The sequence below is a fragment of the Hemiscyllium ocellatum genome, chromosome 1, assembly GCF_020745735.1.
Source record: "Hemiscyllium ocellatum isolate sHemOce1 chromosome 1, sHemOce1.pat.X.cur, whole genome shotgun sequence".
In the NCBI taxonomy this organism is placed as follows: domain Eukaryota; kingdom Metazoa; phylum Chordata; class Chondrichthyes; order Orectolobiformes; family Hemiscylliidae; genus Hemiscyllium; species Hemiscyllium ocellatum.
The window spans coordinates 161,110,273-161,135,218 of NC_083401.1; the positions used below are offsets into that span (position 1 = coordinate 161,110,273).

A 24,946-nucleotide genomic window follows, 5' to 3' on the forward strand; every position below is an offset into this window, starting at 1 on the left:
GGGGCAGGGGGGGCAGGGGTCAGAGGTCAGAGGTCAGAGGGGGCAGGGGGGCCAGGGGGCCAGGGGTCAGAGGGGGCAGAGGGGCCAGGGGTCAGAGGGGGCAGGGGGCCAGGGGTCAGAGGGGGCAGGGGGCCAGGGGTCAGAGGGGGCAGGGGGGCCAGGGGTCAGAGGGGGCAGAGGGGGCAGGGGGCCAGGGGTCAGAGGGGGCAGGGGCAGGGGGGCAGGGGCAGGGTGCCCCTTGCAGTGAGGGGGGTGGTCCAGGGGGTAGGGTGCACATTGCAGAGGGGGGGGGGTCCAAGGGGGTAGGGTGCCCATCGCAGTGAGGGGGTCCAGGGAGCAGGGTGCCCATTGCAGTGAGGGGGTCCAGGGAGTAGGGTGCCCATTGCAGTGAGGGGGTCCAGGGAGTAGGGTGCCCGTTGCAGTGAGGGGGTCCAGGGAGTAGGGTGCACATTGCAGTGAGGGGGTCCAGGGAGTAGGGTGCCCGTTGCAGTGAGGGGGTCCAGGGAGTAGGGTGCCCGTTGCAGTGAGGGGGTCCAGGGAGTAGGGTGCCCGTTGCAGTGAGGGGGTCCAGGGAGTAGGGTGCACATTGCAGTGAGGGGGTCCAGGGAGTAGGGTGCCCATCGCAGTGAGGGGGTCCAGGGAGTAGGGTGCCCGTTGCAGTGAGGGGGTCCAGGGAGTAGGGTGCCCATCGCAGTGAGGGGGTCCAGGGAGCAGGGTGCCCATCGCAGTGAGGGGGTCCAGGGAGCAGGGTGCCCATCGCAGTGAGGGGGTCCAGGGAGCAGGGTGCCCGTTGCAGTGAGGAGGTCCAGGGAGCAGGGTGCCCATCGCAGTGAGGGGGTCCAGGGAGCAGGGTGCCCATTGCAGTGAGGGGGTCCAGGGAGTAGGGTGCAGAAAGGAACAGGTTTCTCATCATATGAGTTGTCCTGGAGATGGAATGTCCCTTGTTGTATGTTAATTGTAATGAGATTCCAGTTTATTTCGAGGATATGTGATGAGGACATCCATTACTATTTTATACTTGGGGAAAGTGTACAATTGGGCTACCTATGTGGGTCTAGTAGGATCTGATCAACTGAAGTACATCGGGTGAGGGAATTACACTTGTATCCTTGAATCATGCCATGCACTTGTGGAAACTGGAGACGGTGGATCCGGCCTTTAGTGGTATTCCTGTACCTTGTAGGTGTTGTGGTTGCTGTTCCTCTCTGTGTGTGGGAGCTGCGAAAATCTGAGGTATCATAACAATCTTGTTCTGTTTCACTGTGAGGCAGTTCTGTTTTTGAAAGGTGAAATGTATAAGTAGGAAGCCTTCACCGGATGGCATCGTTTGTTATTTTAATTTGCATATGTGGAAACTCCTGCAGGCAAATGTACTGTTCTTGTTTTAGAACATCAGTTTTCTTTAAATTATTTCCTTTCTACTAATGGATCTTCTGGAACATTGGTCGGGTTAAATTGGAGACTCCACTTCCTTTATAGCTGAATATTTTTCTCTCCTATCTAATGTCTTTCAACTTCTGGCTTCCTTTTTCTCTTGTATTACACTTTTTTTTGTCTAATCCTTTAGAGAGAAGTTAGTGTAGTGGTGAAGACAGTAGTCTGTGGAGTTGACTCTTGAATGCTAGACCTTGGGAGTAACAGGTAACAGATACATTTTGAGCTGCAGATCATAAGCTGGGAAGAGATCCAGGAATGATTCATTTTCTCCTTTCTTTTATGAAAGCAAGTTGTGGAGAGATGGAAATCAGGTCAAGGATAGGAGAGGGGGAGGTAAGAATTGACAGAAAGGAAAGCATTGGCACTTCAGCTAAGAAGCAGCAAGGTGGAGACATAAAGGGCTAAGAGTATGTAAAATATACATTCCGTGGTAATAGGAAAGGGTAAGGAGCAGGAAGAAACATGCTCAATTTTCGGGATTGAGTTTGACGGAAAAGAAATGAGGATTGGGAAGGGGCAGATACATATTCCTGAGTTGGGAAACTGGAGAAGAGTGTACGTTTGGATTTCAACATGGAAGGATGGGGACATTCTACTTGATGCACAATTGGAAAGGGCAAGAAGGCCGACTGGAAACACTTTTTCTCCCGCAAGACCAATTTAGGAAAGTTCCATTACTTTAATAAGGGTGACTGGGAGTTACAGCACAGAAGGAAGGAAGTTCAATCGATCAACTTTCTTGGGGCTAGGGGTTGTAATTTATCTAATGTTACTCCCATGGCATTCCAAATGCTTTCACTTAAGTTGTGTTTTGAAAGCCACAACTGAGTCTGCCTATACCACCCTTTCACGCAGTGCACTGTAACTGTTGGGGGGGGGGGGGGGGGAGAAACACTTTCCTTCGTGGCACCTTTTGCAAAAGAACCAATCAGATCAAATCTCAGTCCTTCGGTTTTTGACCCTCCTGTTGTTGGGACAGTTTCTCTTTTACCTATCTAAACCTCTCATGACCTTTTGCATCCAAGTTGAATCCCCTCTGTATCCAGGTTTATAACTCCATTATCTTCAATGTGTTAAAACATATGAAGGTCCTCATCTATGTAACAATTGTCAGTCTTTCCTGCACACGATCTAAACTTTTTGCGTCCTTCCTGAAGTTCAGTGGCCAAACTTGAATGTAGTATTCCAATTCAGGTCAAATCTGCCTTTTCAGAAAATTCTTCATAACTGGCTTGCTGTTATACAGTATTCTGTGACACTAATTACAAATCTTTGGGTTCTCTGTCATTTTAACTGCTTTCTGAGCATGTCATGCCACCTTCCAACAATTTGTGCATACGTATCCTACTCCCCCTTAGAAATGTATCCCTTGTATTGCCACTGTTTCTTTCTTCAACTGTAATGCATCAGTTTGTACCTCTGTTCATTAAATTTCATTTGAATGCCTTGAATAACATAAAATACTATGGCTTTTGGAAGTCTGAAGCAAACACAGAAAACTAGAGAAACTCAGGTGTGATGGGATGTGGAGTGAGAAATATTGAGTCCAGAAAGATGTTTTTTTCTGAACAACCACCTTGTTATACCAGACTCAATATTAACTCTTGTTTGGAAATTGTCTTCTACGCCAAAGTCACAGTCATTATTGAATTGAATTTATTGTCACGTGTACTGAGACACAGTGAAAAGTTTTGTCCTGTGAGCAATACAGGCAGATCACAGAGTTAAGTAGCATAGATAGTAAATAACAGGTAAACAGCAGCAAAAACAAAAACACAGGTACAGGCGAATGTTAAGAGTTTGAGAGTCCATTCGGTATTCAAGCAACAGTAGGGTAGGAACTGCTACGAAACTGGCTGGTGCGTGTGTTCAGGCTTCTGTACCTTCTCCCCGATGGTAGAGGTTGTAGAAAAACATTGCCAGGGTGAGATGGATCTTTGAGAATGCTGGCGGCCTTTCCTTTACAGCGGGCCTGGGAGATGGATTCTGTAGATGGGAGGTTGGCCTTTGTGATTGTCCGAGCTGAGTTCCCCACTCTCTGGAACCGTGTCTGATCCTGAATGGTACAGTTGCCATACCAGGTAGTGATACATCCAGACAGAATGCTCTCGATGGTGCACCTATAAAAGTTGGCAAGGGTATTCACTGTCGTGCCAAATTTTCTCAGCTGCCTGAGGAAGAGGAGACGTTGTTGGGCCTTTCTAACCAGTGCATCCACATAAAGAGTCCAAGAAAGCTTGTTGTTGATGACCACTCCCAGGAGCTTGACACACTCCACTCGTTCCCCCTCTGTGCTGTTAATGTGTAGGGGGGCATGAGTAACATCCTGTCGAAAGTCAATAATGAGTTCCTTGGTTTTGACAGCATTGAGAGCTCGGTTGTTCTCAGTGCGCCATTTTTCCAGGCCTTCCATCTCCCGTCTGTAGTCTGTTTTGTTGCCATCTAAGATTTGACTGGCTATGATGGTGTCATCAGCGAACCTGTAAATGGCATTAGTCTAGTGGAACTCCGGAACAGCATTGTTCCAAATGCAGTCTCCTGGAGAACCCCACTGTGCATGTCCCTCCAATTCGAGAAAATCATTCATTGCTACCTTTTTGCTTTTTTGTGATTCAATCAACTTTGTCTCCATACCTCCAATGTCCCTTTTATTCCATGAATTTCAAACTTGCTGACAAGTTTGTTATTGTCGCACTTCTCAAACCTCTTAGAGGTTCATGGCCATCTCATAAAGTGCCCTACCGTTGACTACCATCTATGTTATCTCATCAATAAACTCGATCCAATTGGGGCAGCACAGTGGCTCAGTGGTTGGCACTGCTGCCTCACAGCACCAGGGGCCTGGGTTCGATTCCAGCCTCAGATGACTCTGTGGTAAAAACAATGACTGCAGATGCTGGAAACCAGATTCTGGATCAGTGGTGCTGGAAGAGCACAGCAGTTCAGGCAGCATCCGAGGAGCAGCGAAATCGACATTTCGGGCAAAAGCCCTTCGTCAGGAATAAAAACAGATGACTCTGTGTTGAGTTTGCACATTCTCCCTATGTGTACATAGGTTTCCTCTGGGTGCTCCGGTTTCCTCCCACAGTCCAAAGATGTACAGGTTGGATGAATTGGCCATAGTGTTCAGGGATGTGTAGGTTAGGTGCATAAATCAGAGGTAAAATGTAGAATTATAGGGTAGGGGATAGGTCTGGGTGGGTTAGTTTTTGGAGGGTCGGTGTGGACTTGTTGGGCCGAAGGGTCTGTTTCCACACTGTAAGGATTCTATGATTAATCAAATGGGGGGTAAGAATATGTCATTGAAAGCGTTGACGAAGTGTGCAGGCACTACTTCAAACTGTCAGTATTTTAGCAGTTATTGATTCAACAGTATTACCGTACTGATGTACCGTATTCAACTGCCAGCCACAGTAATATAGTTGGATAATGCTAGGAAATATTTTCTCGTAATGCGGTCATTGTTAGTTTCAAAAATAAATATGTCTTTCTGACCATTTGACTAAATCAGATTTTACTGTGGCTTAATTGCAGTAACAAAACTGCAACTTTAAAACATTACTTTGTTTCCACAAAAGTTTTGGTTTTTTTTTAATGCAGGTGGGAACTCACAATAAAGCGTGGTTCACTGCTGGAATTTTTGTGTTTATGACAATTCCAATATCACTTTGGGGAATCTTGCAGCACCTAGTGCATTACACTCAGCCAGAATTACAGAAACCAATAATAAGGTATTTATCGTATATTTTGCTTTTAAAATTAATCAGCTTTTCATGTAAAAAAAAATCTGTAAATGCAAACTATTTAGAAATCATAATTTACTGTCAATTTTCTGACTACAGGATCCTATGGATGGTTCCCATTTACAGTTTAGACAGTGTAAGTAGATTTTACAGTTATGAATAACTTGTGTTGTTATGGAACACTAAATTAAATTATATTTTCACGTACCAGACAATTAACCGAATACTGACTTGTGGAGTGTCTCGTACCACGGAAAATGTTACTATAAGGTCTCCCTCGTATCAGGAATGCAGAGTTACGAGGCAAAGTTTCAAAATAAAGGATCTCCCATTTATGACAGAAATGAAAAAGAATTTCTTCTTTGGAGTTATTAGTATTTGCTGTTCTCTTCACCAGGGTACGTTCAGAGGTTTAATTATTGAACCAATGAGGCTGAGTTCAACAGAGGTTTGATCAACGAGGGAGATGAGAGTTACTGGTGCAGGCAGGAAAGTGAAGTTAAGGCCACAATCAAGTCTGCCAAATGGCCCATACCACCTATAACTTATGTTCGTAGTCCTTGTATTGTAGTTGCTGATGGAGTAGCTGTTTCTTGTATTTTTATGATTCACATTTGTTTTATGGGTCAGTATATTCACCTGCTAACTGGAAAGGTGATGGTTTGAGATTACCCAGAGATGAAGGAAATGTTTGCTCTGGTCCTCTTGTGCTGCAGTGATAATGTCCCTAACTTTGGACCAAGAGGTCTCAGTTCAAGTCCCACATGGTCTAGAAGTGTGTAATACCTGAACAAATTGATTAGAAAGTAAGTGTTTTTTTTTTAAATGCTCAGTGTCAAGACCTAATCATTGTATGTTTCGGAAATTGATATCGTCATGACTTGGGGAGCATGCTGGAAATCCGAGTCCTGCCATTCCTTCGGTTGTCACATTATTTCTATTCTAGAAGAAATATGCAAAATTCCCAAACTACTATTTCTTTTTAGGTAAGAATTGGTAGGAAACATGGACCAACTGTACTTCTGCATAGGAGGTAAAAACAATGACTGCAGATGCTGGAAACCAGATTCTGGATCAGTGGTGCTGGAAGAGCACAGCAGTTCAGGCAGCATCCAACAAGCAGCGAAATCGACGTTTTGGGCAAAAGCCCTTCATGATGAAGGGCTTTTGCCCGAAACGTCGATTTCGCTGCTCGTTGGATGCTGCCTGAACTGCTGTGCTCTTCCAGCACCACTGATCCAGAATGTACTTCTGCATAGAACTTAGCAAGAATCTCATAGATTCCAGTCAGGAGTGAACAATAAACTCTACAAATTAAAACTCAACTCTTTCTAAATCCCACCTTGTGCGCATGCAAATGAACATTGTAAATATGGATGGGGAGGAGAGAGAGCACATGGACAGAGGGAAAACTGGAAAAACAGGTGTATTCCCAAAACCCTATTTGTTTAGTTCTTGCTTGTCTGAGGTTTCTCTCTTAATTCCAAATAGTTTCATTGGTTTGCTGGAGGCATGGCGTGGCTATTTCACTTTTTTTTTTACAAGGTTTCTGATATATCCAATTGAAAGTCACAGTTTGGACCATCTACTGCACATCAGATATGCTGGTTTTCCTCAGTTTAAAGTGCCTTGCTAAGAGAGTCAAGAGTATTATTGGCTGCTGTAGGTCTGCTAGTTTCTTTTCTTAAAGCTTTTGTTTTTTTTTTGCACAGCCCAGCTGTTCAGCTACCTGACAACCAATCGAGTTGTTGGCAGGCAGAGGACCTTTTGTCATCGGTTTGTGAACTGAGAACCTATTATCAGCCAGCTTCACTTGTAATGAAGCAGCCACACAAATGAGGCTTACACCGTTATCAAATTCCTTGCATTCAAAGCAAGTGATCGTTCTTGTAAATCCTTGGTTTAATACAGTTCGTTCTCATTTCAGTTCACAGCTTTTTAAAAAAAAATATAATGAGAGAGTTTTGATAATAGCATTAAAGAAAGACCTGAATTTAGCTCCATGGATTCTTTCACTGATGTCAACCCAAGATCTTGAGGGTTTTCACAAACAATCAACCCAGAGTAACCTGCATTTCAATATGTAACCACATCCGTGAGGTCTCATCACTGATTATTGTGGAAAAATCCCTGAATTAAACATTTGAGTGTTTTGGGCATAATTGAAACAAAATAAAACAGCTCCGTTTTATTATTCCCCGTTTGGAGAACTCAATGTAGCTCCCTTTAATGTTGCAGCATACATATGAGCATTTCTTCAAAACATTAGTGGTTAAGTGTGAAAGTGACCTGATGTACACATCTAACCTTTTATAGTACAGTGTATATGATAGATAGAACTGAGATAAAATCATTGGGTGTGCTGAAGTAATATTTTCTTTGTGATCATTCAATGACTTTTACTCTAGTGATGGAGAGGGATAAGTGTGCACTGCAGGGCAGGAGTTATAGCTGGGGGCAGGGAAATTATGATGCGGTGAGGCATGACTTAAGATGTGTGGATTGGAAAAATAGGCTTCAAGGGAAGGACACAAGTGATATGTGGAGCTTGTTCAAGGAGCAGCTGTTGGGTGTCCTTGATAAGTATGTACCAGTCAGGCAGGGAGGAAAGGGTCTTGTGAGGGAGCTGTGCTTTAATAAGGAATTGGAATCCCTTGTAAAAGGGAAGAGGGCGGCCTATGTAAAGATGAGGCGTGAAGGTTCAGTTGGAGCGATTGAGAGTTATACGGTAGCCAGGAAGGATCTAAAGAGAGAGCTAAGAGCAGCGAGAAGGGGACATGTAAAGTCCTTGGTTGGTAGGATTAGGGAAAACCCAAAGGCTTTCTATAGATATGTCAGGAATAAAAGGATGACTAGGGTAGGTATCAGTCCAGTCAAGGATAGTAGTGGGAAGTTGTGCATGGAGGCGGAGGAGATTGGAGAGACACTAAATCAATACTTTCCGTCAGTATTCACTCAGGAACGGACATTGTTGCTGATGTGAATATTGAGTCACAAGTGATTAGAATGGATGGCCTTGAGGTATGTAGGGAAGAGGTCCGGGGAATACTGGAAAGGGTGAAAATAGATAAGTCCCCTGGGCCTGATGGCATTTATCCTAGGATTCTCTGGGAAGCTAGGGAGGAGATAGCGGAGCCATTGGCCTTGATTTTTATGTCGTCATTGTCAACAGGAATAGTGCCAGAAGACTGGAGGATAGCGAATGTGGTCCCCTTGTTCAAGAAGGGGAGTAGGGACAGCCCGAGTAACTATAGGCCAGTAAGTCTCACTTCTGTTGTGGGCAAGTCTTGGAGAGAATTGTAAGGAATAGGATTTATGAACATCTGGATAGGAATAATGTGATCAAGGATAGTCAGCATGGTTTTGTGAAGGACAGGTCGTGCCTCACAAACCTTATTGAGTTCTTTGAGAAGGTGACCAAGGAAGTGGATGAGGTTAAAGCAGTAGATGTGGTGTATATGGATTTTAGCAAGGTGTTCGATAATGTACCCCATGGTAGGCTACTGCAAAAATTACGGAGGTATGGCATTGAGGGTGCATTAGAGGTTTGGATTAGGAATTGGCTGGCTGGAAGGAGACAGAGGGTAGTAGTTGATGGTAAAGGTTCATCTTGGAGTGCAGTTACTAGCCGTGTTCCACAAGGATCTGTTTTGGGACCATTGCTGTTTGTCATTTTTATAAATGACCTGAAGGAGGGGCTTGAAGGCTGGGTGAGCAAGTTTGCGGATGACACGAAAGTCGGTGGAGTGGTGGACAGCGAAGAAGGATGTGGCAGGTTACAGCGGGATATAGATAAGTTGCAGAGCTGGGCAGAAAGGTGGCAAATGGAGTTTAATGTAGCTAAGTGTGAAGTCATTCACTTTGGTAGGAGTAACAAGAAGATGGGTTACTGGGCTAATAGTAGGCTACTTGGTAGTGTGGATGGGCAGAGGGATCTTGGTGTCCATGTACACAGATCTCTGAAAGTTGCCACCCAGGTAAATAGTGCTGTGAAGAAGGCATATGGTGTACTGGGCTTATTGGTTGAGGAATTGAGTTCCGGAGTTCTGAGGTCATGGTGCGGCCTCGTCTGGAGTATTGTGTGCAGTTTTGGTCGCCATACTATGGGAAGGATGTGGAGGAATTGGAACGAGTGCAGAGGAGGTTTGCCAGGATGTTGCCTGGTATGGTAGGAAGATCGTATGAGGAAAGGCTGAGGCACTTGGGGCTGTTCTCATTGGAGAAAATAAGGTTTAGGGGAGATTTGATAGAGGTGTACAAGATGATTAGGGGTTTAGATGGGGTTGACAGTGAGAACCTTTTTCCGCGTATGGAGTCAGCTGTTACTAGGGGACACAGCTTTAAATTAAGGGGAGGTTAGTATAGAACAGATGTTAGGGGTAGATTCTTTACTCAGCGGGTTGTGAGTTCATGGAATGCATTGCCAGTAGCAGTGGTGGACTCTCCCTCTTTATGGTCATTTAAGTGGGCATTGGATAAGCATATGGAGGTTATTGGGCTAGTGTAGGTTAAGTAGGCTTCGGTCGGCGCAACATCGAGGGCCGAAGGGCCTGTACTGCGCTGTATTTTTCTATGTTCTAACGCTCTCTCTGTAGTTTTCATCAGCGAATTAAATGTTTGACATTTATAAGGCAATTTTTTTTCAAAATCCCTGATTAGGAAACAATGTGATCAGAGTGTAGCCAATAACCCAGAAACTGGATATGAATGTGTCACAAAGAATTGGTAAAATACAAGACCAGCAAAAACATGTTAATATTAGTTACAGCTGGTATCCTCAGGCATAGCTGTTATTCGGATCAACTGAAGTGAAAGCTAACTCATGACTGTTCCTGTTTATTGCTGTTTGTGAAGTAGTGTGCCTGGTCATCTTTATAAAGCACTTCTATTCTGGTAATTATAGGATATTTTATTACCATATCAAATTCTTGAATAGTGTCCTGAGTGTGAACACTTCTGAACCATGAATCTTAACATGCCAGTAGAAATTCCGAGGTCAGTTTACAGGAATTTGTTTGTCAGAATGGAAAATCCAGCACTGCCCTCTCTCAGGCTCTTTCTCCCTATTTTAGTTATCGAGATCATTGAAGAATTAACAAAACAGGCTGACCTTTATATAAAAAAAAATTGAATTTTGGTCTTTGTCATGTAATATTGTGTCTGTATTGCCATAGTACACACAAATTATTCAGTCGTTCAGTTAGATTATAGCTGCTGTGTATGTGTGCTACATATTCATACATCAAGGAGACAGGACGCCTTCTCACACATCAGGGACACAGGATACCTTCTTGCAGATTGTTTCAGAGAACATGTCTGGGACACCAGCACCTACCAACCCCACCGCCCCGTGGCTGAATACTTCAATTCCCCCTCCCACTCCATCAAGGACATGCAGGTCCTGGGCCGCCTCCATTGCCAAACCCTTACCACCCGTCGCCAGGAGGAGGAACACCTCGTATTCTGCCTTGGGACCCTGCAACCACACGGGATAAATGTGGATTTCAACAGCTTCCTCATTTTCCCTCCCCCCACATTATCCCAGTGCCAAGTCTCCAACTCGGCACCGCCTTGCGGACCTGTCCATCACTGCCCCCCTCTGACCTAAAACCTTCTCCCTCACCTTCATCCATGTATCACTTTCTCAGCTATCAACCCCACCCCCCCTCTCATTTATCTCTCAGCCCTGGCCCACAAGCCTCATTCCTAATGAAGGGCTTATGCCTGAAATGTTGTTCTCTTGCTGCTTGGATGGTACCTGATCTATTGTGCTTTTCCAGCACCACACTCTCGATCTCTGGTTCATATCCCATAATATCCATATCCAGGAAAAATCTGTCAATCCCAATTGACTTAACATCTGTTTGGGGCACGTGTTGCATGTTTACTCTTTTTTTTAAGTGATTAAAAATGCTTCTTGCTTTTGATCTGAAAACCCTTGGCTCTAAATTTAATCATTTTACCCACTTGTTCAGGATTGTGATACCAGAGGAACTCTAGTGGTTTCATTGCAGCAAATCGCACCCTGTTACCACTTCAAAGGCTTAATGTGAAGTTGCACATGTTTGTTGATTTCCAAGTGCCACAATAAAGAGCAGTAACACTACAGGAAAGAAAATAATACTTTCATATGAAGACAGCTGTGTATTCTCCATAAAAAAAATTCATCACCAGTATTAAGAGAGTCAAAGATTGTGGTGCTGGAAAAGCACAGCCAGGCAGACAGCATCCGAGGAGCAGCAGAGTCGAGGTTTCGAGCGTTCGATCTACTTGCATGTAATTGCCAAAGCCCAGACTCTAAAGATCTGTAGGAAAAAAAAAGACATCTTTGAACTATGGATGCTAAAATCTATGTTTAAAATTCAAAATATAGACTATAAGTGCTTGAAATTGCAAGATCACAATGGACAAAGTGACACCTAGTAAAGAACATGCCAATTTTTTAGCCACTGGGTCAGAGCTTAAAAATCTACGGCAATCTGTTGTAGACCATAAAGTGGAGGGCCACAGGAAGATGATCAACATCGGTGTAATTGCATGGTAGATGTTTCCGAGCAGTTGCCAACAACTCTCTCAGTGTATATGAGGATGGCACAAGCCTGACCAGCGTGACAGGAGATCTCCTAGTTGGAGTAGTTCCAGCCGAGGCAGCAGCACATCTTCCAACCGGTTAACTGTCTAACCTAGAGAGATTAGCAGCAGTTCAACTACTCTGTTCCTTTCAGCTACGTGTCCTTACCTTAATTCATTAGAAGTTTGAATCCTTGCAGTGTGGAAGCAGGCCATTCAGCCCATGCCAACCCTCTGAAAGGCATCGCACCCAGCTCCACCCCCTACCCTCTCCTTGTCATTCCCATGGCTAACCCACCTCGCCTGTACATCTTTGGGAGGATACCAGAACACCTAATGGAAATCCAGGCACACGGGGAAAATGTGCCAACTCCACGCACAAATAACCTGAGGGTGGGATCGGACCCAGGTCCCTGGTGCTATGAAGCAGCAGTGCTAACCACTGTGTCACCTTATTCTCCTCATTTGTTTCATCATCAGATTGATCTAGATGTAGTCCTTTGTGAAAACCACTCAGTTCTCCGAAAGATCTTTTGGAACAAAGATAACGTGTGCCTTATTTTCCCTGTAACTTCTGTCTTGAACAACCCCCACCCCCACCAGCAGATGTAAGGAGACCATAGACAACATTAAAGCAGTGACAGAGCATCTGTTCAGCTGACTTTAGCATGCTCTCAAATAAAAACAGAAGTTGCTGCAAAAGCTCAGCGGGTCTGGCAGCAGCTGTAAACAGAAAGCGGCTGCCAGAGCGACTGAGCTTCTCCAGCAACTACTGTTTTTGTTTCTGATTTACAGCATTTGCAGTTCTTTCAGTTTTTATTTGGCATTCTCATTTTCCTTTTGCCAAAAAAAGTTTTGCAAATTTGACCCCACAGCCTTACCCCTAAAAAGATACATTTTTCTAATGTCTCTCACATCTCATTCAAGCCCCATCTCGGAGCTTCTTGTTAACAACTGTAGCTCCTGAGTTTTGTTTTGTTTAAACTCTCTCTTTTCATTAAGACTATTGATTCTGTTTTCCCTCCTGCTCAAACTTGTAGATAACATTGTAAATGATTTGCTGCTGTTGACATTTGTGTCCTTCGTTTTTTAAAAAACGATCTTTATCACCACTTCAAAATCTTATCAACTCTCTCATAAACTCTAATCTCCCTTTCCCCTCACGTTCTTAATCATGTGACCTCCAGAATCCATCGTAATGTTCATGTTTAAATCTTTTCAGTTAAATGTTTTGGCCCAAATCATAGCACTAAAGATCAAGGTGCAGTGTCTGTTTGCTTTAAAGGATGGAGAGAGGTAGTTTGCAACACTTCTATTCTCCAGTTCAGTAGCAACACCCTGTTGCTTACAATCTAGTTTTGGAGACCGTCTATTCACCTATACTGACCTGATGTCAGTTTATTTGTCTGATTTTAGTTGAGCTGTGTGTGCCCCAGTTTATAAATTAAAATAACTAAAGCCATCGTCTCTGACCCCTGTAATTTATTCTAAGTTCTGATGACCAGTTTGCTATGTGGTGGTGACATTTGGTTGAATTAGACTGTAAACTAACTTGATGTCCTACTGAACGCAGAGCTGAGCTTCCTATTTTATCTTCACTATTCACCCCCCGCCGTTCTTAGTCCATCTGCTACCACGGCCATTGGTTATGAACCTCGAACCTCTGTTTAAGCTTTTCTGGTCTCTTGTGATTCTGCCTTTAACTTTCTTCAGTGAAACAGGCCTCCAAGAATGTTAAGTTCCTTCAACTTGTGCCGTAGTGCAGCAACATTCCAGTCTAGCATAATTGTGCATCTGAAGTGCTGTAAGCCACAGGGCTATTTACCAAGCGGTGAAAAATTGGGATTAGGCTGGAAATTGTTGTGGCCACTGCAGACTCAGAGTTGTATGGCCTCTTGTGCTCTATGTATCGAAGATGTCCACACAGAAGATGATTGGTATGTACTGCATGTTCCCTATCTGATTTGTGATAGGCTCCTTCTTTCTTTTAATACTTTGCTTTGGTGTTTGGGGTGGCCTTTTTTGAATAAAGGTATCATTCAGAATGCTGGATTAGGCAACAGTTTAACTCCAGAAGTTGATCTGAAATTTGTGTAGCATGTCAGTGTTTAATTACTTATTTTCACATGATATCACTCTTTACTTAACAGTGGATAGCCTTGAAGTATCCTCATATCGCAATATATGTCGATACGTGCCGAGAATGCTATGAAGCATATGTCATCTATAACTTCATGATCTTCCTACTGAGCTATTTGACATATCAGCACCCAAATTTAGTGATTCTGCTTGAAGCTAAGGATCAGCAGAAACATCTACCTCCTCTCTGCTGCTGCCCCTCTTGGCACATGGGCGAGTAAGTAAGAATGTTCACGTGTTCATGCGTTGTTCAAATGCAACTAATTTTCCTGCAAAGGTTTGAGTTGTTTTACATGATTTAAACATAAAGCGCTTGCTCTTGACCGTTGTTAATGGCTGCACCTGCATGCAAATATTGGCTTTTATCCTTTTCAACTATTTAGGTTTAATCCAAACCTTTGATCCTTGCAATATTTTAAAATATGTAACAACTTAGAGTTTACTAGACGCCTCTATTAATCATACAGTCATCGCGATGTACAGCACAGAAACAGACCCTTCGGTCCGACCCGTCCATGCCGACCAGATATCCCAACCCAATCTAGTCCCACCTGCCAGCACCCGGCCCATATCCCTCCAAACCCTTCCTATTCATATACCCACCCAAGTGCCTTTTAAATGTTGTAAAGTACCATAATCTCACATTTATCCACATTACATTTCATCTGTAATGCATTTGCCCATTAAATCAATTTGTCCAAATCACACTGTTCCCATCCAGCTTTTCCATCTGCAAATATTACACTCAGTTTCCTCGTCTAAATCATTGAGTCACTGGGATTCAAGTACTGCTCCCCGTAGTGCTGCACTGGTCACAGCAGGCTGCATGAAAAAATACTGTTTGCTGCTCCTCACTGTTTCCTGTCTGCCGGCCAGTTCTCTCTCCATGTCAGTATGCTACCTCCAACCTTGCATGTGGGACCTTATCCAAAGAATTCTGAAATTCCAATTAAGTCAAGTCCACAGTTTCTCCTTTATCAGTACTACTAGTTGCATTCTCTTAAAATTCGATCATAATTTACCTTCTGGAAACCCCTGCTGACTCTGTCTGATCCTGTCACTCCTTTCCACATAGTGTGCTATTAAATTTTTAACTCCAGCAATTTCCCTACTAATGTCAGGATATTCAGTCTGTAGTTCTTAGTTTCCCCTCTCTCTGTTTATTTTTAATGTAGATGTCATGCTCCTATCCTCCATCCATAAGAGCTGTTCCAGAATCTGTAGAATCTTGAAAGATGACCAGTAATGCATCTATTATTTCTCAGGACACTTATTAATTATGTTGGGATATATTATTAGGCCCTAGAGATTAATAGGCCTTTAATTCCATCAATTTTTCCAACACCATTTCTTTACTAGTACTGATTTCCTTCAGTTCCTCACCGTACCCTATTTCCCCCACGTTTTAGGGGTGTTATTTGTGTCTGTCTTGTTCACTATGATAACTTCCCCCTTTCCTGACTGTATGGGACCTAGAAGTGTCTTTAGTAACCTTTTTCTCAATGGAAAAGAAAGTGAGGACTGCAGATCAGAGCTGAAAATGTGTTGCTGGAAAAGCGTAGCAGGTCAGGCAGCATCCAAGGAACAAGAGATTCGGCATTTCGGGCATAAGCCCTTCTTCAGGAATGGCTTCAGATTCCTGAAGAAGGGCTTATGCCCGAAACGTCGAATCTCCTGTTCCTTGGATGCTGCCTGACCTGCTGCGCTTTTCCAACAACACATTTTCAGCTTTTTCTCAATGGAGGTTTCTACAGGAGATGAAGCAGGAATGGAGACAGCTGTTGACACTCATGTTGAAATAGGCTCTCTTTGTGATCAGCTGCTTATTTAAGGGTCAAGTATGATAAGCTTGTGAATGGTCTGACCCAGCCTCAGACATTGGCCAGGAGTCTGTGACTGGAGAATGCTCTATGTGGTGGGAAATAATACAACAAGTTAGACTTTCCCAACGTTTTCATGTAGTGTGTTAGATGAGGCAGACATTTGTGTGTTTATCTCCAAATGTGAGCATGTAATCTGAGGTCAGTTTTGATCCATTTCAAAAAAAACTGGTGAGTTTTCCCATTGTTCTTCCCAACCATCATCACTTTAAAATAAAAACACACAATTCAGATTTTATTTCATTTCATTTTTGGGGGGATCTTGTTCCACAAAAATTAGCTGTACTACTTCCCATGGTACGAGGATGACTATACTCCACAACTAAATATGAAACCAGAGTGAAAATCACTTTTTATAGAGACTTTTTTTTTGATAACTTCAATTTAGTAGATTTAGGAGGTTTGTCACTAATTGAATGTCAGTATGGTAGTTATACAGTTGAGAAGATATCTTTTTTCTTAAAAATAGGACCCTTGGCTTTGTGCATAGAGCACAAAACCTTATCGACACCTATCCAGTCTCTTCAGGAGTGTTTTTTCAATTCTAGGTATCTCATGTTTGCAGAAAGATGAAAAGACGTCAAAGCGTGTAGAAGGCATTTGCTGCAATGGTGCCATAGATGAGAGACTTTAGTAACATTAAGTAACTGAAAGATCAAAGTTGTTTTCCTGAAAACAGGAAAGGTTGAGAGGAGGTGGAGAGTAGTGTTAAAATCATGACCTATTTTGATTGTGTAAATTAAGAGACACTGATAAGTGAAGGTGAAAAATGTAAGATAATTGGCAAATGAATCGGAGGCAATGAGAATAAACTAAGCTATAAGATATGATGTGGAATACAATGCGTCAAGGAATGATGTAGCAAATTCAATTGCAGCCCTCAAAAAGCTCGACCAATAAATTTTTGAAGAGCTAAGGGAGAGAAGCAGGATTGGAGACCACCTGCAGAGCTCTTCCAAAGTGCTAATGCAGACACAATGAATGTCCGAATTATGTAGGTGTCCCCTGTGGGAAGCTAGGGGAGTGGTTGCTGGGCCTCTTGCTGAGATATATGTCACAGGTGAGGTGCTGGAAGACTGGAGCTTGGCTAACATGGTGCCACTGTTTAAGAAGGGTGGTAAAGACAAGCCAGGGAACTATAGACCAGTGAGCCTGACGTCGGTGGTGGGCAAGTTGTTGGAGGGAATCCTGAGGGACAGGATGTACGTGAATTTGGAAAGGCAAGGACTGATTAGGGATAGTCAGCATGGCTTTGTGCATGGGAAATCATGTCTCACAAACTTGATTGAGTTTTTGAAGAAGTAACAAAGAGGGTTAATGAGGGCAGAGAGGTAGATGTGATCGATATGGACTTCAGTAAAGTGTTCGACAAGGTTCCCCATGGGATTCTGGTTAGCAAGGTTAGATCTCATGGAATACAGGGAGAACTAGCTGTTTGGATACAGAACTGGCTCAAAGGTAGATGACATGGTGGTGATGGAGGGTTGCTTTTCAGATTGGAGGCCTGTGACCATTGGAGTGCCACAAGGATCAGTGCTGGGTCCTCTACTTTTCATCATTGATATTAATGATTTGGATGTGAACTTAAGAGGTACAGTTAATAAATTTGCAGATGGCACCAAAATTGGAGGTATAGTGGACAGTGAAGAAGGTTACCTCTGGCTTCTGGGGAGCATTGGAGGCTGAGGAGTGACCTTATAGAGGTTTATAAAATCATGAGGGGCGTGGATAGGATCAATATACAAAGTCTCTCTCCATAACTAGAGGGCATAGGTTTAGGGTGAGAGGGGCAAGATATAAAAGGGACCTAAGTGGTAACTTTTTCACGCAGAAGGTGGTACGTGTACGGAATGAGCTGCCAGAGGAAGTGGTGGAGGCTGGTACAATTGCAACATTTAAGAGGCATCTGGATGGGTATATGAATAGGAAGGGTTTGGAGGGATATGGGCCGGGTGCTGACAGGTGGGACCAAATTGGGTTGGGATATCTAGTTGGCGTGGGCGGGTTGGACCGAAGGGTCTGTTTCTGTGTTGTACACCTCTATGACTCTTTGTTGAGCTGGGATGTGGTCTTGCAAATTTCTGTAAATATTGCTAGTTGTTCTTATTGGTTATTCTAACAATTTTGCATCATACCTGAGATATCAATGTTGGTGCCTTAAGGTCGTAAGTGTTCGGTTTCCAAAAATTCAACATGAATAGCTGATGGTGATTTGGCATTTTTGAATTCTTGTTTATCTTTTCCAGGTACTTAGCAATGCATTGTTTGCAACCTGGCTTACAGATTTGTTTGTTAAAACACAAACATTTTAATCCTTGTGCATCATTTGTACTTCTAGATTGCCTTACGTCCTCAGCTTAAAAACAAGATGTTTTGAATCCTGGGTATCTGAAATTAAGAGAAAATGATGGAAATTCTTAATAGGCTAGGTGTCATTTGTGATAAAAGAAGCAGCATTAACTATTCACATTGTGTACCTTGTATCAGATTAAAACTTGCTATCTGTCAACAGCCCATAATCTAAACCTAAGACAGGACTTGCTGGAGGTATTTGGCAGATCTGCAGTATCTCTAAAGCAGAGTTAACACTTCTGAGTCCAATGACCCTTCTTCAGGAGTCTGATTCTAGTTCTGAAGGAGAGTCAATACATTAACTCTGGGCACCTCTGTGCAGAGAAAGCACATCTGCTGAGTTTCTCTAGCAATTTCTGTTTTTGTTGCAGACTCACAGCATTTGCAATTCTTTGTTTTATCCCATAATCTAATATAGCTTGTTCTTAGATTTTTTTTCATTGCTCTGAACTGCCATTTTGACCTGAAGACAATCTATGCGTAGACCTATAAATAATACATCATTGAGAAATATCCTGTATTTGATCTGAAGTATTGCCCTGTTGTATATTTTCTGTTGTTCATTAGTTCCATACACAAGGGAAAAAAAAAATTTGTGTATCTTATTCATAAGAAATAAGGCATTTGTGGATTACATAATAACAACCTTTGTTGCATTTTAACTGGCTCATGCTATAGATGTAAGTGTCTAAGAATGACAACAATTACACATTCAATTTTCAGGTTTCACCTTTATTCACTGTCGTTTCACTGAAATATTCAACAGCATTTCCTATTACTTCCTGTTTCAGAACCTTCTAAATATTGTTACATGTGTATGTTAATTATGGTAACTCTCTGGCTTGTGTTTTCTTTCGACAGGGTGTTGCTGTTCAGATGCAAGCTTGGAGTTTTGCAGTACACTGTTGTTCGACCATTTACAACCATAATTGCATTGTAAGTAACATTGTTTCAGAGTATTAAGTGCAAACATATCAGTTCTGAGGGGCTCCAACATTTACAACCATCAGTATTTTCTACAATCTCTTAACATGCTGCATTTGAATGCTCAGAGTATTGTCTCTTTATTGGGGGGTAACTCATACAGCTTGCCTATTTGACTCAGCATCACTGTTTTTGCCTTTGTACAACCATCCCATCTCTGCCCAAACCACCCAACTTTAATCTTTCTACCCCTTCGGTCTACTGCGCAGCTCCAGCTGAACACACCAATTCATGGAACGTTGTTTTCATTTTCATATTCTTAAGAGATTAATTATTCCTCCTGTTTTCTTAGTAAATTCTACAGAGCCACATAAAACGTAATCCATTGTCTTTCCTATAACCTTGGGTTACAGAAAGCATCACATTACAAACCCCTTTCACGTTGAAACCACAAGTCCCAGCAGAAGAGATTCAGCCAATAGCAAAGCTTTTTTTTTCCCCTGTTCAAGTGTATAACCAATTCCCTTTTAAGTTTCCATTGTTCTTCGAAGCCATGCATTCCAGATCACACATCATTGTATTTTTTTTTAATGCCTCCTCTTCCCTCCAATGGATTGGGGCTCCTGTGTACAGCTTTGATCCCCTTTAATTGTTGTTGCTTGTGAAGATGTTTCGCAGAAAGTTCACTCAACTCCAGGGATGGCGGCTTATCTTACGAATTAAGGGTGAAAAAGTGAGGCTTGATGCACTTTGAAGTTCAGAAGGAAACAAGATTTTACTGAAATGTACAAGGTCTTGAGGATAGCTGATGGATGTTTCTGCATCTGAGATTAAAATAGGGAAAATTTGTCTCAAAGTAAGGGGTCTCTCCCTTTTAAGAAAGATGAAAATTTGTTTTTCTGTCAACAGAGTGAGGAATCCTTCTCCCCAGCAGACAGTGGAGGTTTGGTTAAATTTACTCAAGGCTGAGTTAGAATTTTGGGAGGCAATTTGGTGTAAGATTTAGGGGGATCATGTGGGAGAGTGAAGCTCCGACCACAACAAGGTCAGCTGTGTTTTACAAACACTTCGAACAGGGCCAAATGGGCTACTGCTATTCCCGCCCCCATTTAATGATTGATCGCTCCACACAATAAAACTGGGCTGAGTCAGCGTGGCTGTGTCAATGGGAGGCCATAACCGATAAATCTGTTCAAGTCTTTTGAGGACATAACGGGCAGGTTAGATAGAGAGCCAGTGGACATTTATTTGTTTAGATTTTCAGAATGAAAATCTTTGACACGAAGCCGCACAGGAGACTGCTAAATGAGAGCCCATAGGGTTAGAGGCAAATTACTGGCGTTGATAGAGGATTGGCGGACTGGCAGAAGGCAGCGGGAAGAGTTAGAAGGGTCTTTTTCAGGATGGCTGATGATCAGAGGAGTTCCACAAGGGTCCATGTAGGTACCATAACTGTTCATGTTGTACATAACAATCTGGATGAAGGAACTGAGGACACTGTTACTCAGTTTGCAGATGACCTAAAGGCAGGGGAACAGGTGGTGTTGAAGAAGCAGGAAGGCTGCAGAAGGTTTTGGAAAGGAAAGTGGGCAGAGAAGTGGTAGATGGATTAAAATGTAGGAAAGTGTGAGGTCATGCACACTGGTACAAAGAATAGAGGTGTAGACAATGGTAACTAAATAGAGTCATAGAGTCACAGAGATGTACAGCATGGAAACAGACCCTTCAGTCCAACCTGTCCATGCCGATCAGATATCCCAACCCAATCTAGTCCCACCTGCCAGCACCCAGCCCATATCCCTCCAAACCCTTCCTATTCATATACCCATTCAAAGCCTTTTAAATGTTGCAATTGTACCAGCCTCCACCAGATCCTCTAGCAGCTCATTCCATACACGTACCACCCTCTGTGTGAAAAAGTTGTCCCATAGGTCTCTTTTATATCTTTCCCCTCTCACCCTAAACCTATACCCTCTAGTTCTGGACTCCCCCACCCCAGGGAAAAGACTTTGCCTATTTACCCTATCCATGCCCCTCATAATTTTGTAAACCTCTATAAGGTCATCCTGCACCCTCCAATGCTCCAGAAAAAACAGCCCCAGCCTGTTCAGCCTCTCCCTTTAGCTCAAATTCTCCAACCCTGGCAACATCCTTATAAATCTTTTCTGAACCCTTTCAAGTTTCACAACATCTTTCCAATGGAAGGAGACCAGAATTGCACACAATATTACAACAATGGCCTGTAGAGCCGCAACATGACCTCCCAACTCCTGTACTCCGTACTCTGACCAATAAAGGAAAGCATACCAAACGCCGCCTTCACTATCCTACGTACCTGAGATTCCACTTTCAAGGAGCTATGAACCTGCACTCCAAGGTCTCTGTACAGCAACACTCCCTAGGACCTTACTATTAAGTGTATAAGTCCTGCTAAGATTTGCTTTCCCAAAATGAAGCACCTCGCATTTATCTGAATTAAACTCCATCTGCCACTTCTCAGCTCATTGGCCCATTGGCCCATCTGGTTCAGATCCTGTTGTCATCTGAGGCAACCCTCTTTGCTATCCACTACACCTCCAATTTTGGTGTCATCTGCAAACTTACTAACTATACCTCTTATGCTTGCATCCAAATCATTTATGTCAATGACGAAAAGTAGAGGGCCCAGCACCGATCCTTGTGGCACTCCACTGGTCACAGGCCTCCAGTCTGAAAAACAACCCTCCACCACCACCATCCTCTGTCTTCTACCTTTGAGCCAGTTCAAAACAGGAATACAGCTAACAACCCGCATCCATGAACACCAACTGGCCACGAAACGACACGACCAGCTATCCCTAGTAGCCATACACTCAGATGACAAACAACATGAATTTGTTTGGGACAACACCACCATTATAGGACAGGCTAAACAGAGAACAGCCAGGGAATTCCTAGAAGCATGGCACTCATCCACGAATTCGATCAACAGACATATTGACCTAGACCCTATATACCGGCCACTGCAGTGGACAGCTGCTGACAACTGGAAGCGGCAGATTCAAACCAGTATAAATGCCGGAGGAATCAGCACAGAAGCACTTCACAGGAGGTTCCCAAGCACTGAAGATGTCACCTAGAAAGGGGACGAAACGTTTGCAAGAAAAACTCCCAGCTCGGCGAACAGAATCACAACAACGAGCACCCGAGCTACAAATCTTCTCACAGAAAAGAATATGTCAGAACTGGAGAAAGTCTGTAAATGATTTATGGAATTATACCAGAACTGAGAAGTTACCTTATAACCATGGAATGGTTTCAGCAGAAGAATGCATTTGGCCCGTTGTGTATGTTGGTCTTGGAGTAATGTACCTAGTGCCACCCCCTTGACTTTTCTCTGTGGCCCTGATAACCTTCCTTTTGCAGATAATGAGCTAACCCTCTTTTGAAAAGTCTCCAATGATCCCGCCCACATCCCGCACTCAGGCAATGAATTTCAGATGCTAACCACTTATTGCGTTAAAAAGTTTTCCTCCTGTCACCTTTGCTACATTTGTCACTTTATCTTGTACTCTTGTTCGCAATAGTTTGATCACTGGGAACAATGTCTGTCTCTACCTTGTTCAGCTACTTCCTGATTTTCAGACTTATGACTGAACTTCTCCAGTCCTTCTCTACACCTGAAGCTCCTCATCCCTGGAACTATATTCATGAATCTTTCTGTACCCTCTCTAGTGCCTTCTAAAATGTGGTGTCCAGAATAGGTCATAGTATTCCTGTTCAGACCAAAGTAGTGCTCATAACCAGAAAAGATAAAGATACTTTTCTTTAGAAAACTGAAGCTTGATAAACCCGGAACGGCAGATGTTAGAAATTCTGAAACAGTGTGCTGGAGAAAGACCGCAGGTTCGGCAGCATCTTTAGTGAGAAAAACACTTAACATTTCAAGTTCCGAGACCCTTTGTTAGAAGTCAAGAGTTGATCTGACTAAAGGCTTTACAATTATGAAAGGATTTGATAGGGTTAAGCACAGAGGTCGTTAGACTTGCAGATGCCATAAATATTATTTTTACTGGCAAATTTTGGGGGAACATCTTTATTCAGAGAATGAAATGTGGAATGCGTAATCACAAGTGATTATGGTAACTAGCATTAGATGCATTTAAGAGGAAGTTAACTAAGAGTGAGAAAAGAATAGAGCCATATACTGATAGTTAAATGAAGGGTGGGAAGAAGATAGTATGAGGCATAACCACTGCCAAGGTCATGCTGGTCCAACTGACTGTGTGTGTTTTGTTCATTCTACGTAATGTCAGGGAAGGTATGAAATAGAGGCCAGCCAGGATAGCATGGGAATAGTCACGTCTTGGTAAGAAAGATATGGGTGAGCAATAAAGCATCCAGTTAGCTGAAGCAGAACAGGGGCGGTAATGTTGTTGTGGTTAGAAATTGGTGCTTTTGGTGAGGGAGAAAATACGACATTCAAAGGTCAGATCCAGATCGAGGTCAAATAGGACGACATCTTTTCGAACTGTCCTGTTCAGTGTTAGACAGTGGCTACAGCAAGGACGGGAGTTGGTGCAAGGACATAGAGTTTGTGGCAGGACCAAAGCTTAATGGTTTTGAGCTTCCCTGTATTTAATTTTTAGTTGTGGATATAGCATTTCATATAAGTAGCAGAAGGGATAAGATGTAATAGTACGGTAGATGGCAGACCATCACCATATGTGTGAAACCTCATGTGTTTTTGAATGATATTGCTAAGGGGAAGAATGTAGATCAGGTATAAGAGGGACCACAGATCACCAGACACTTCAGAGATATTAGACCAGAAAGAAAAACCATTACAAGGTTGTGTAAAGATTTGTAGTTTGGGTGCTGGTTGTTGTGGTTGTGGGTATGTTTGCCGAGCTAGGAAGTTGATTTGCAGATGTTTCATCCTCTGTCTGGGTGATGTCTTCAGTGTTTTGGAGCCTCCTGTGAAGCGCTTCTGTACTGTGTCTTCTGGAGTTTATTTGGTTCCGTTTCTGTTTATGATTGCTCGGTGTAGTGGCCGGTATGTTGGGTCTAGGTCAATGTGTTTGTTGATAGAATCCATGGCTGAGTGCCATGCTTCTCAAATTTCTCTGTCTGTCTTATGATCGTTGTGTTGTTCCAGCCAAATTTGTGGTCCTTGTCATCTGTATGTGTGGCTACTAGGGACAGTTGGTTGTGGCGTTTAGTAGCTAGTTGGTGTTCATGGATGGAGCGGAAAGAGAAAAAGCACAAATCATCCTCGCAGAAAGAAGAGGACCGAATCGCTTTAGCAGAACAAAAAGAAAAAGAAAAGGAGAGTTTGAACTTTAGAAATTGACACATAGACAGGAAGTCGCCTTAAAAGGATGGAGGTGATGGTAGGCGGTATGCTTACTGAGGAAGATAGGGAGCAAACCCATCATAGCCAAAGGCCTGGTGGGGATCTGTTAAATTTATCCAAGTGTTGCCTGAATTTGAGGATGTAGAAGCCTTTTTCATCCTGTTTGAAGTGGCTAATGACTATATGAGTTTTGTTGATCCAAACAAAGCTATTAGGTAGAGTGAGTGAGGTATCTGCATCACTATCGGAGGAAATATCTGGGGAGTATGAGGAGGTGAGGAAAGCCATCTTAAGTGCATATGAGCTTGTGCAGGAGCGTACAGATAACGTATCAAGAATCTAAGGAGGGACTCTGTTCAAATGTACATGAGTTTGAAAGGATCAAACAAAGTAATTTTGATAGGCAGATAAGGGCATTAAAAATAGTGCATGCATGTGGCGCTCTGAGAGAGGTGATTGTTTTGGAGGAATTTCAGAATACACTTCCTGAAGTAGTGAGAACTCAATTGGCACGGCCGAGAGTTAAACTGACAAAATTAGCAGCTGAAATGGCTGATAATTATGAG

The 24,946-nt window shown here is 43.0% G+C and overlaps 1 protein-coding gene across 2 annotated transcripts in view; it reads left to right on the plus strand.

The window, feature by feature from the left end:
- The first annotated feature begins 328 nt into the window (after positions 1–328).
- The window catches only part of tmem184c (transmembrane protein 184C), a 47,680-nt gene continuing 23,062 nt past the window's right edge, over positions 329–24,946 (plus strand). For both annotated transcript variants that reach the window (XM_060827220.1, XM_060827230.1), the window contains exons 1-5: positions 329–1,233; positions 5,038–5,168; positions 5,280–5,316; positions 13,901–14,106; positions 18,983–19,057. In XM_060827220.1, the coding sequence (XP_060683203.1) occupies positions 1,117–1,233; positions 5,038–5,168; positions 5,280–5,316; positions 13,901–14,106; positions 18,983–19,057 (566 nt within the window). In that variant the 5' untranslated portion in view covers positions 329–1,116. The remainder of the gene's footprint in view (positions 1,234–5,037; positions 5,169–5,279; positions 5,317–13,900; positions 14,107–18,982; positions 19,058–24,946) is intronic.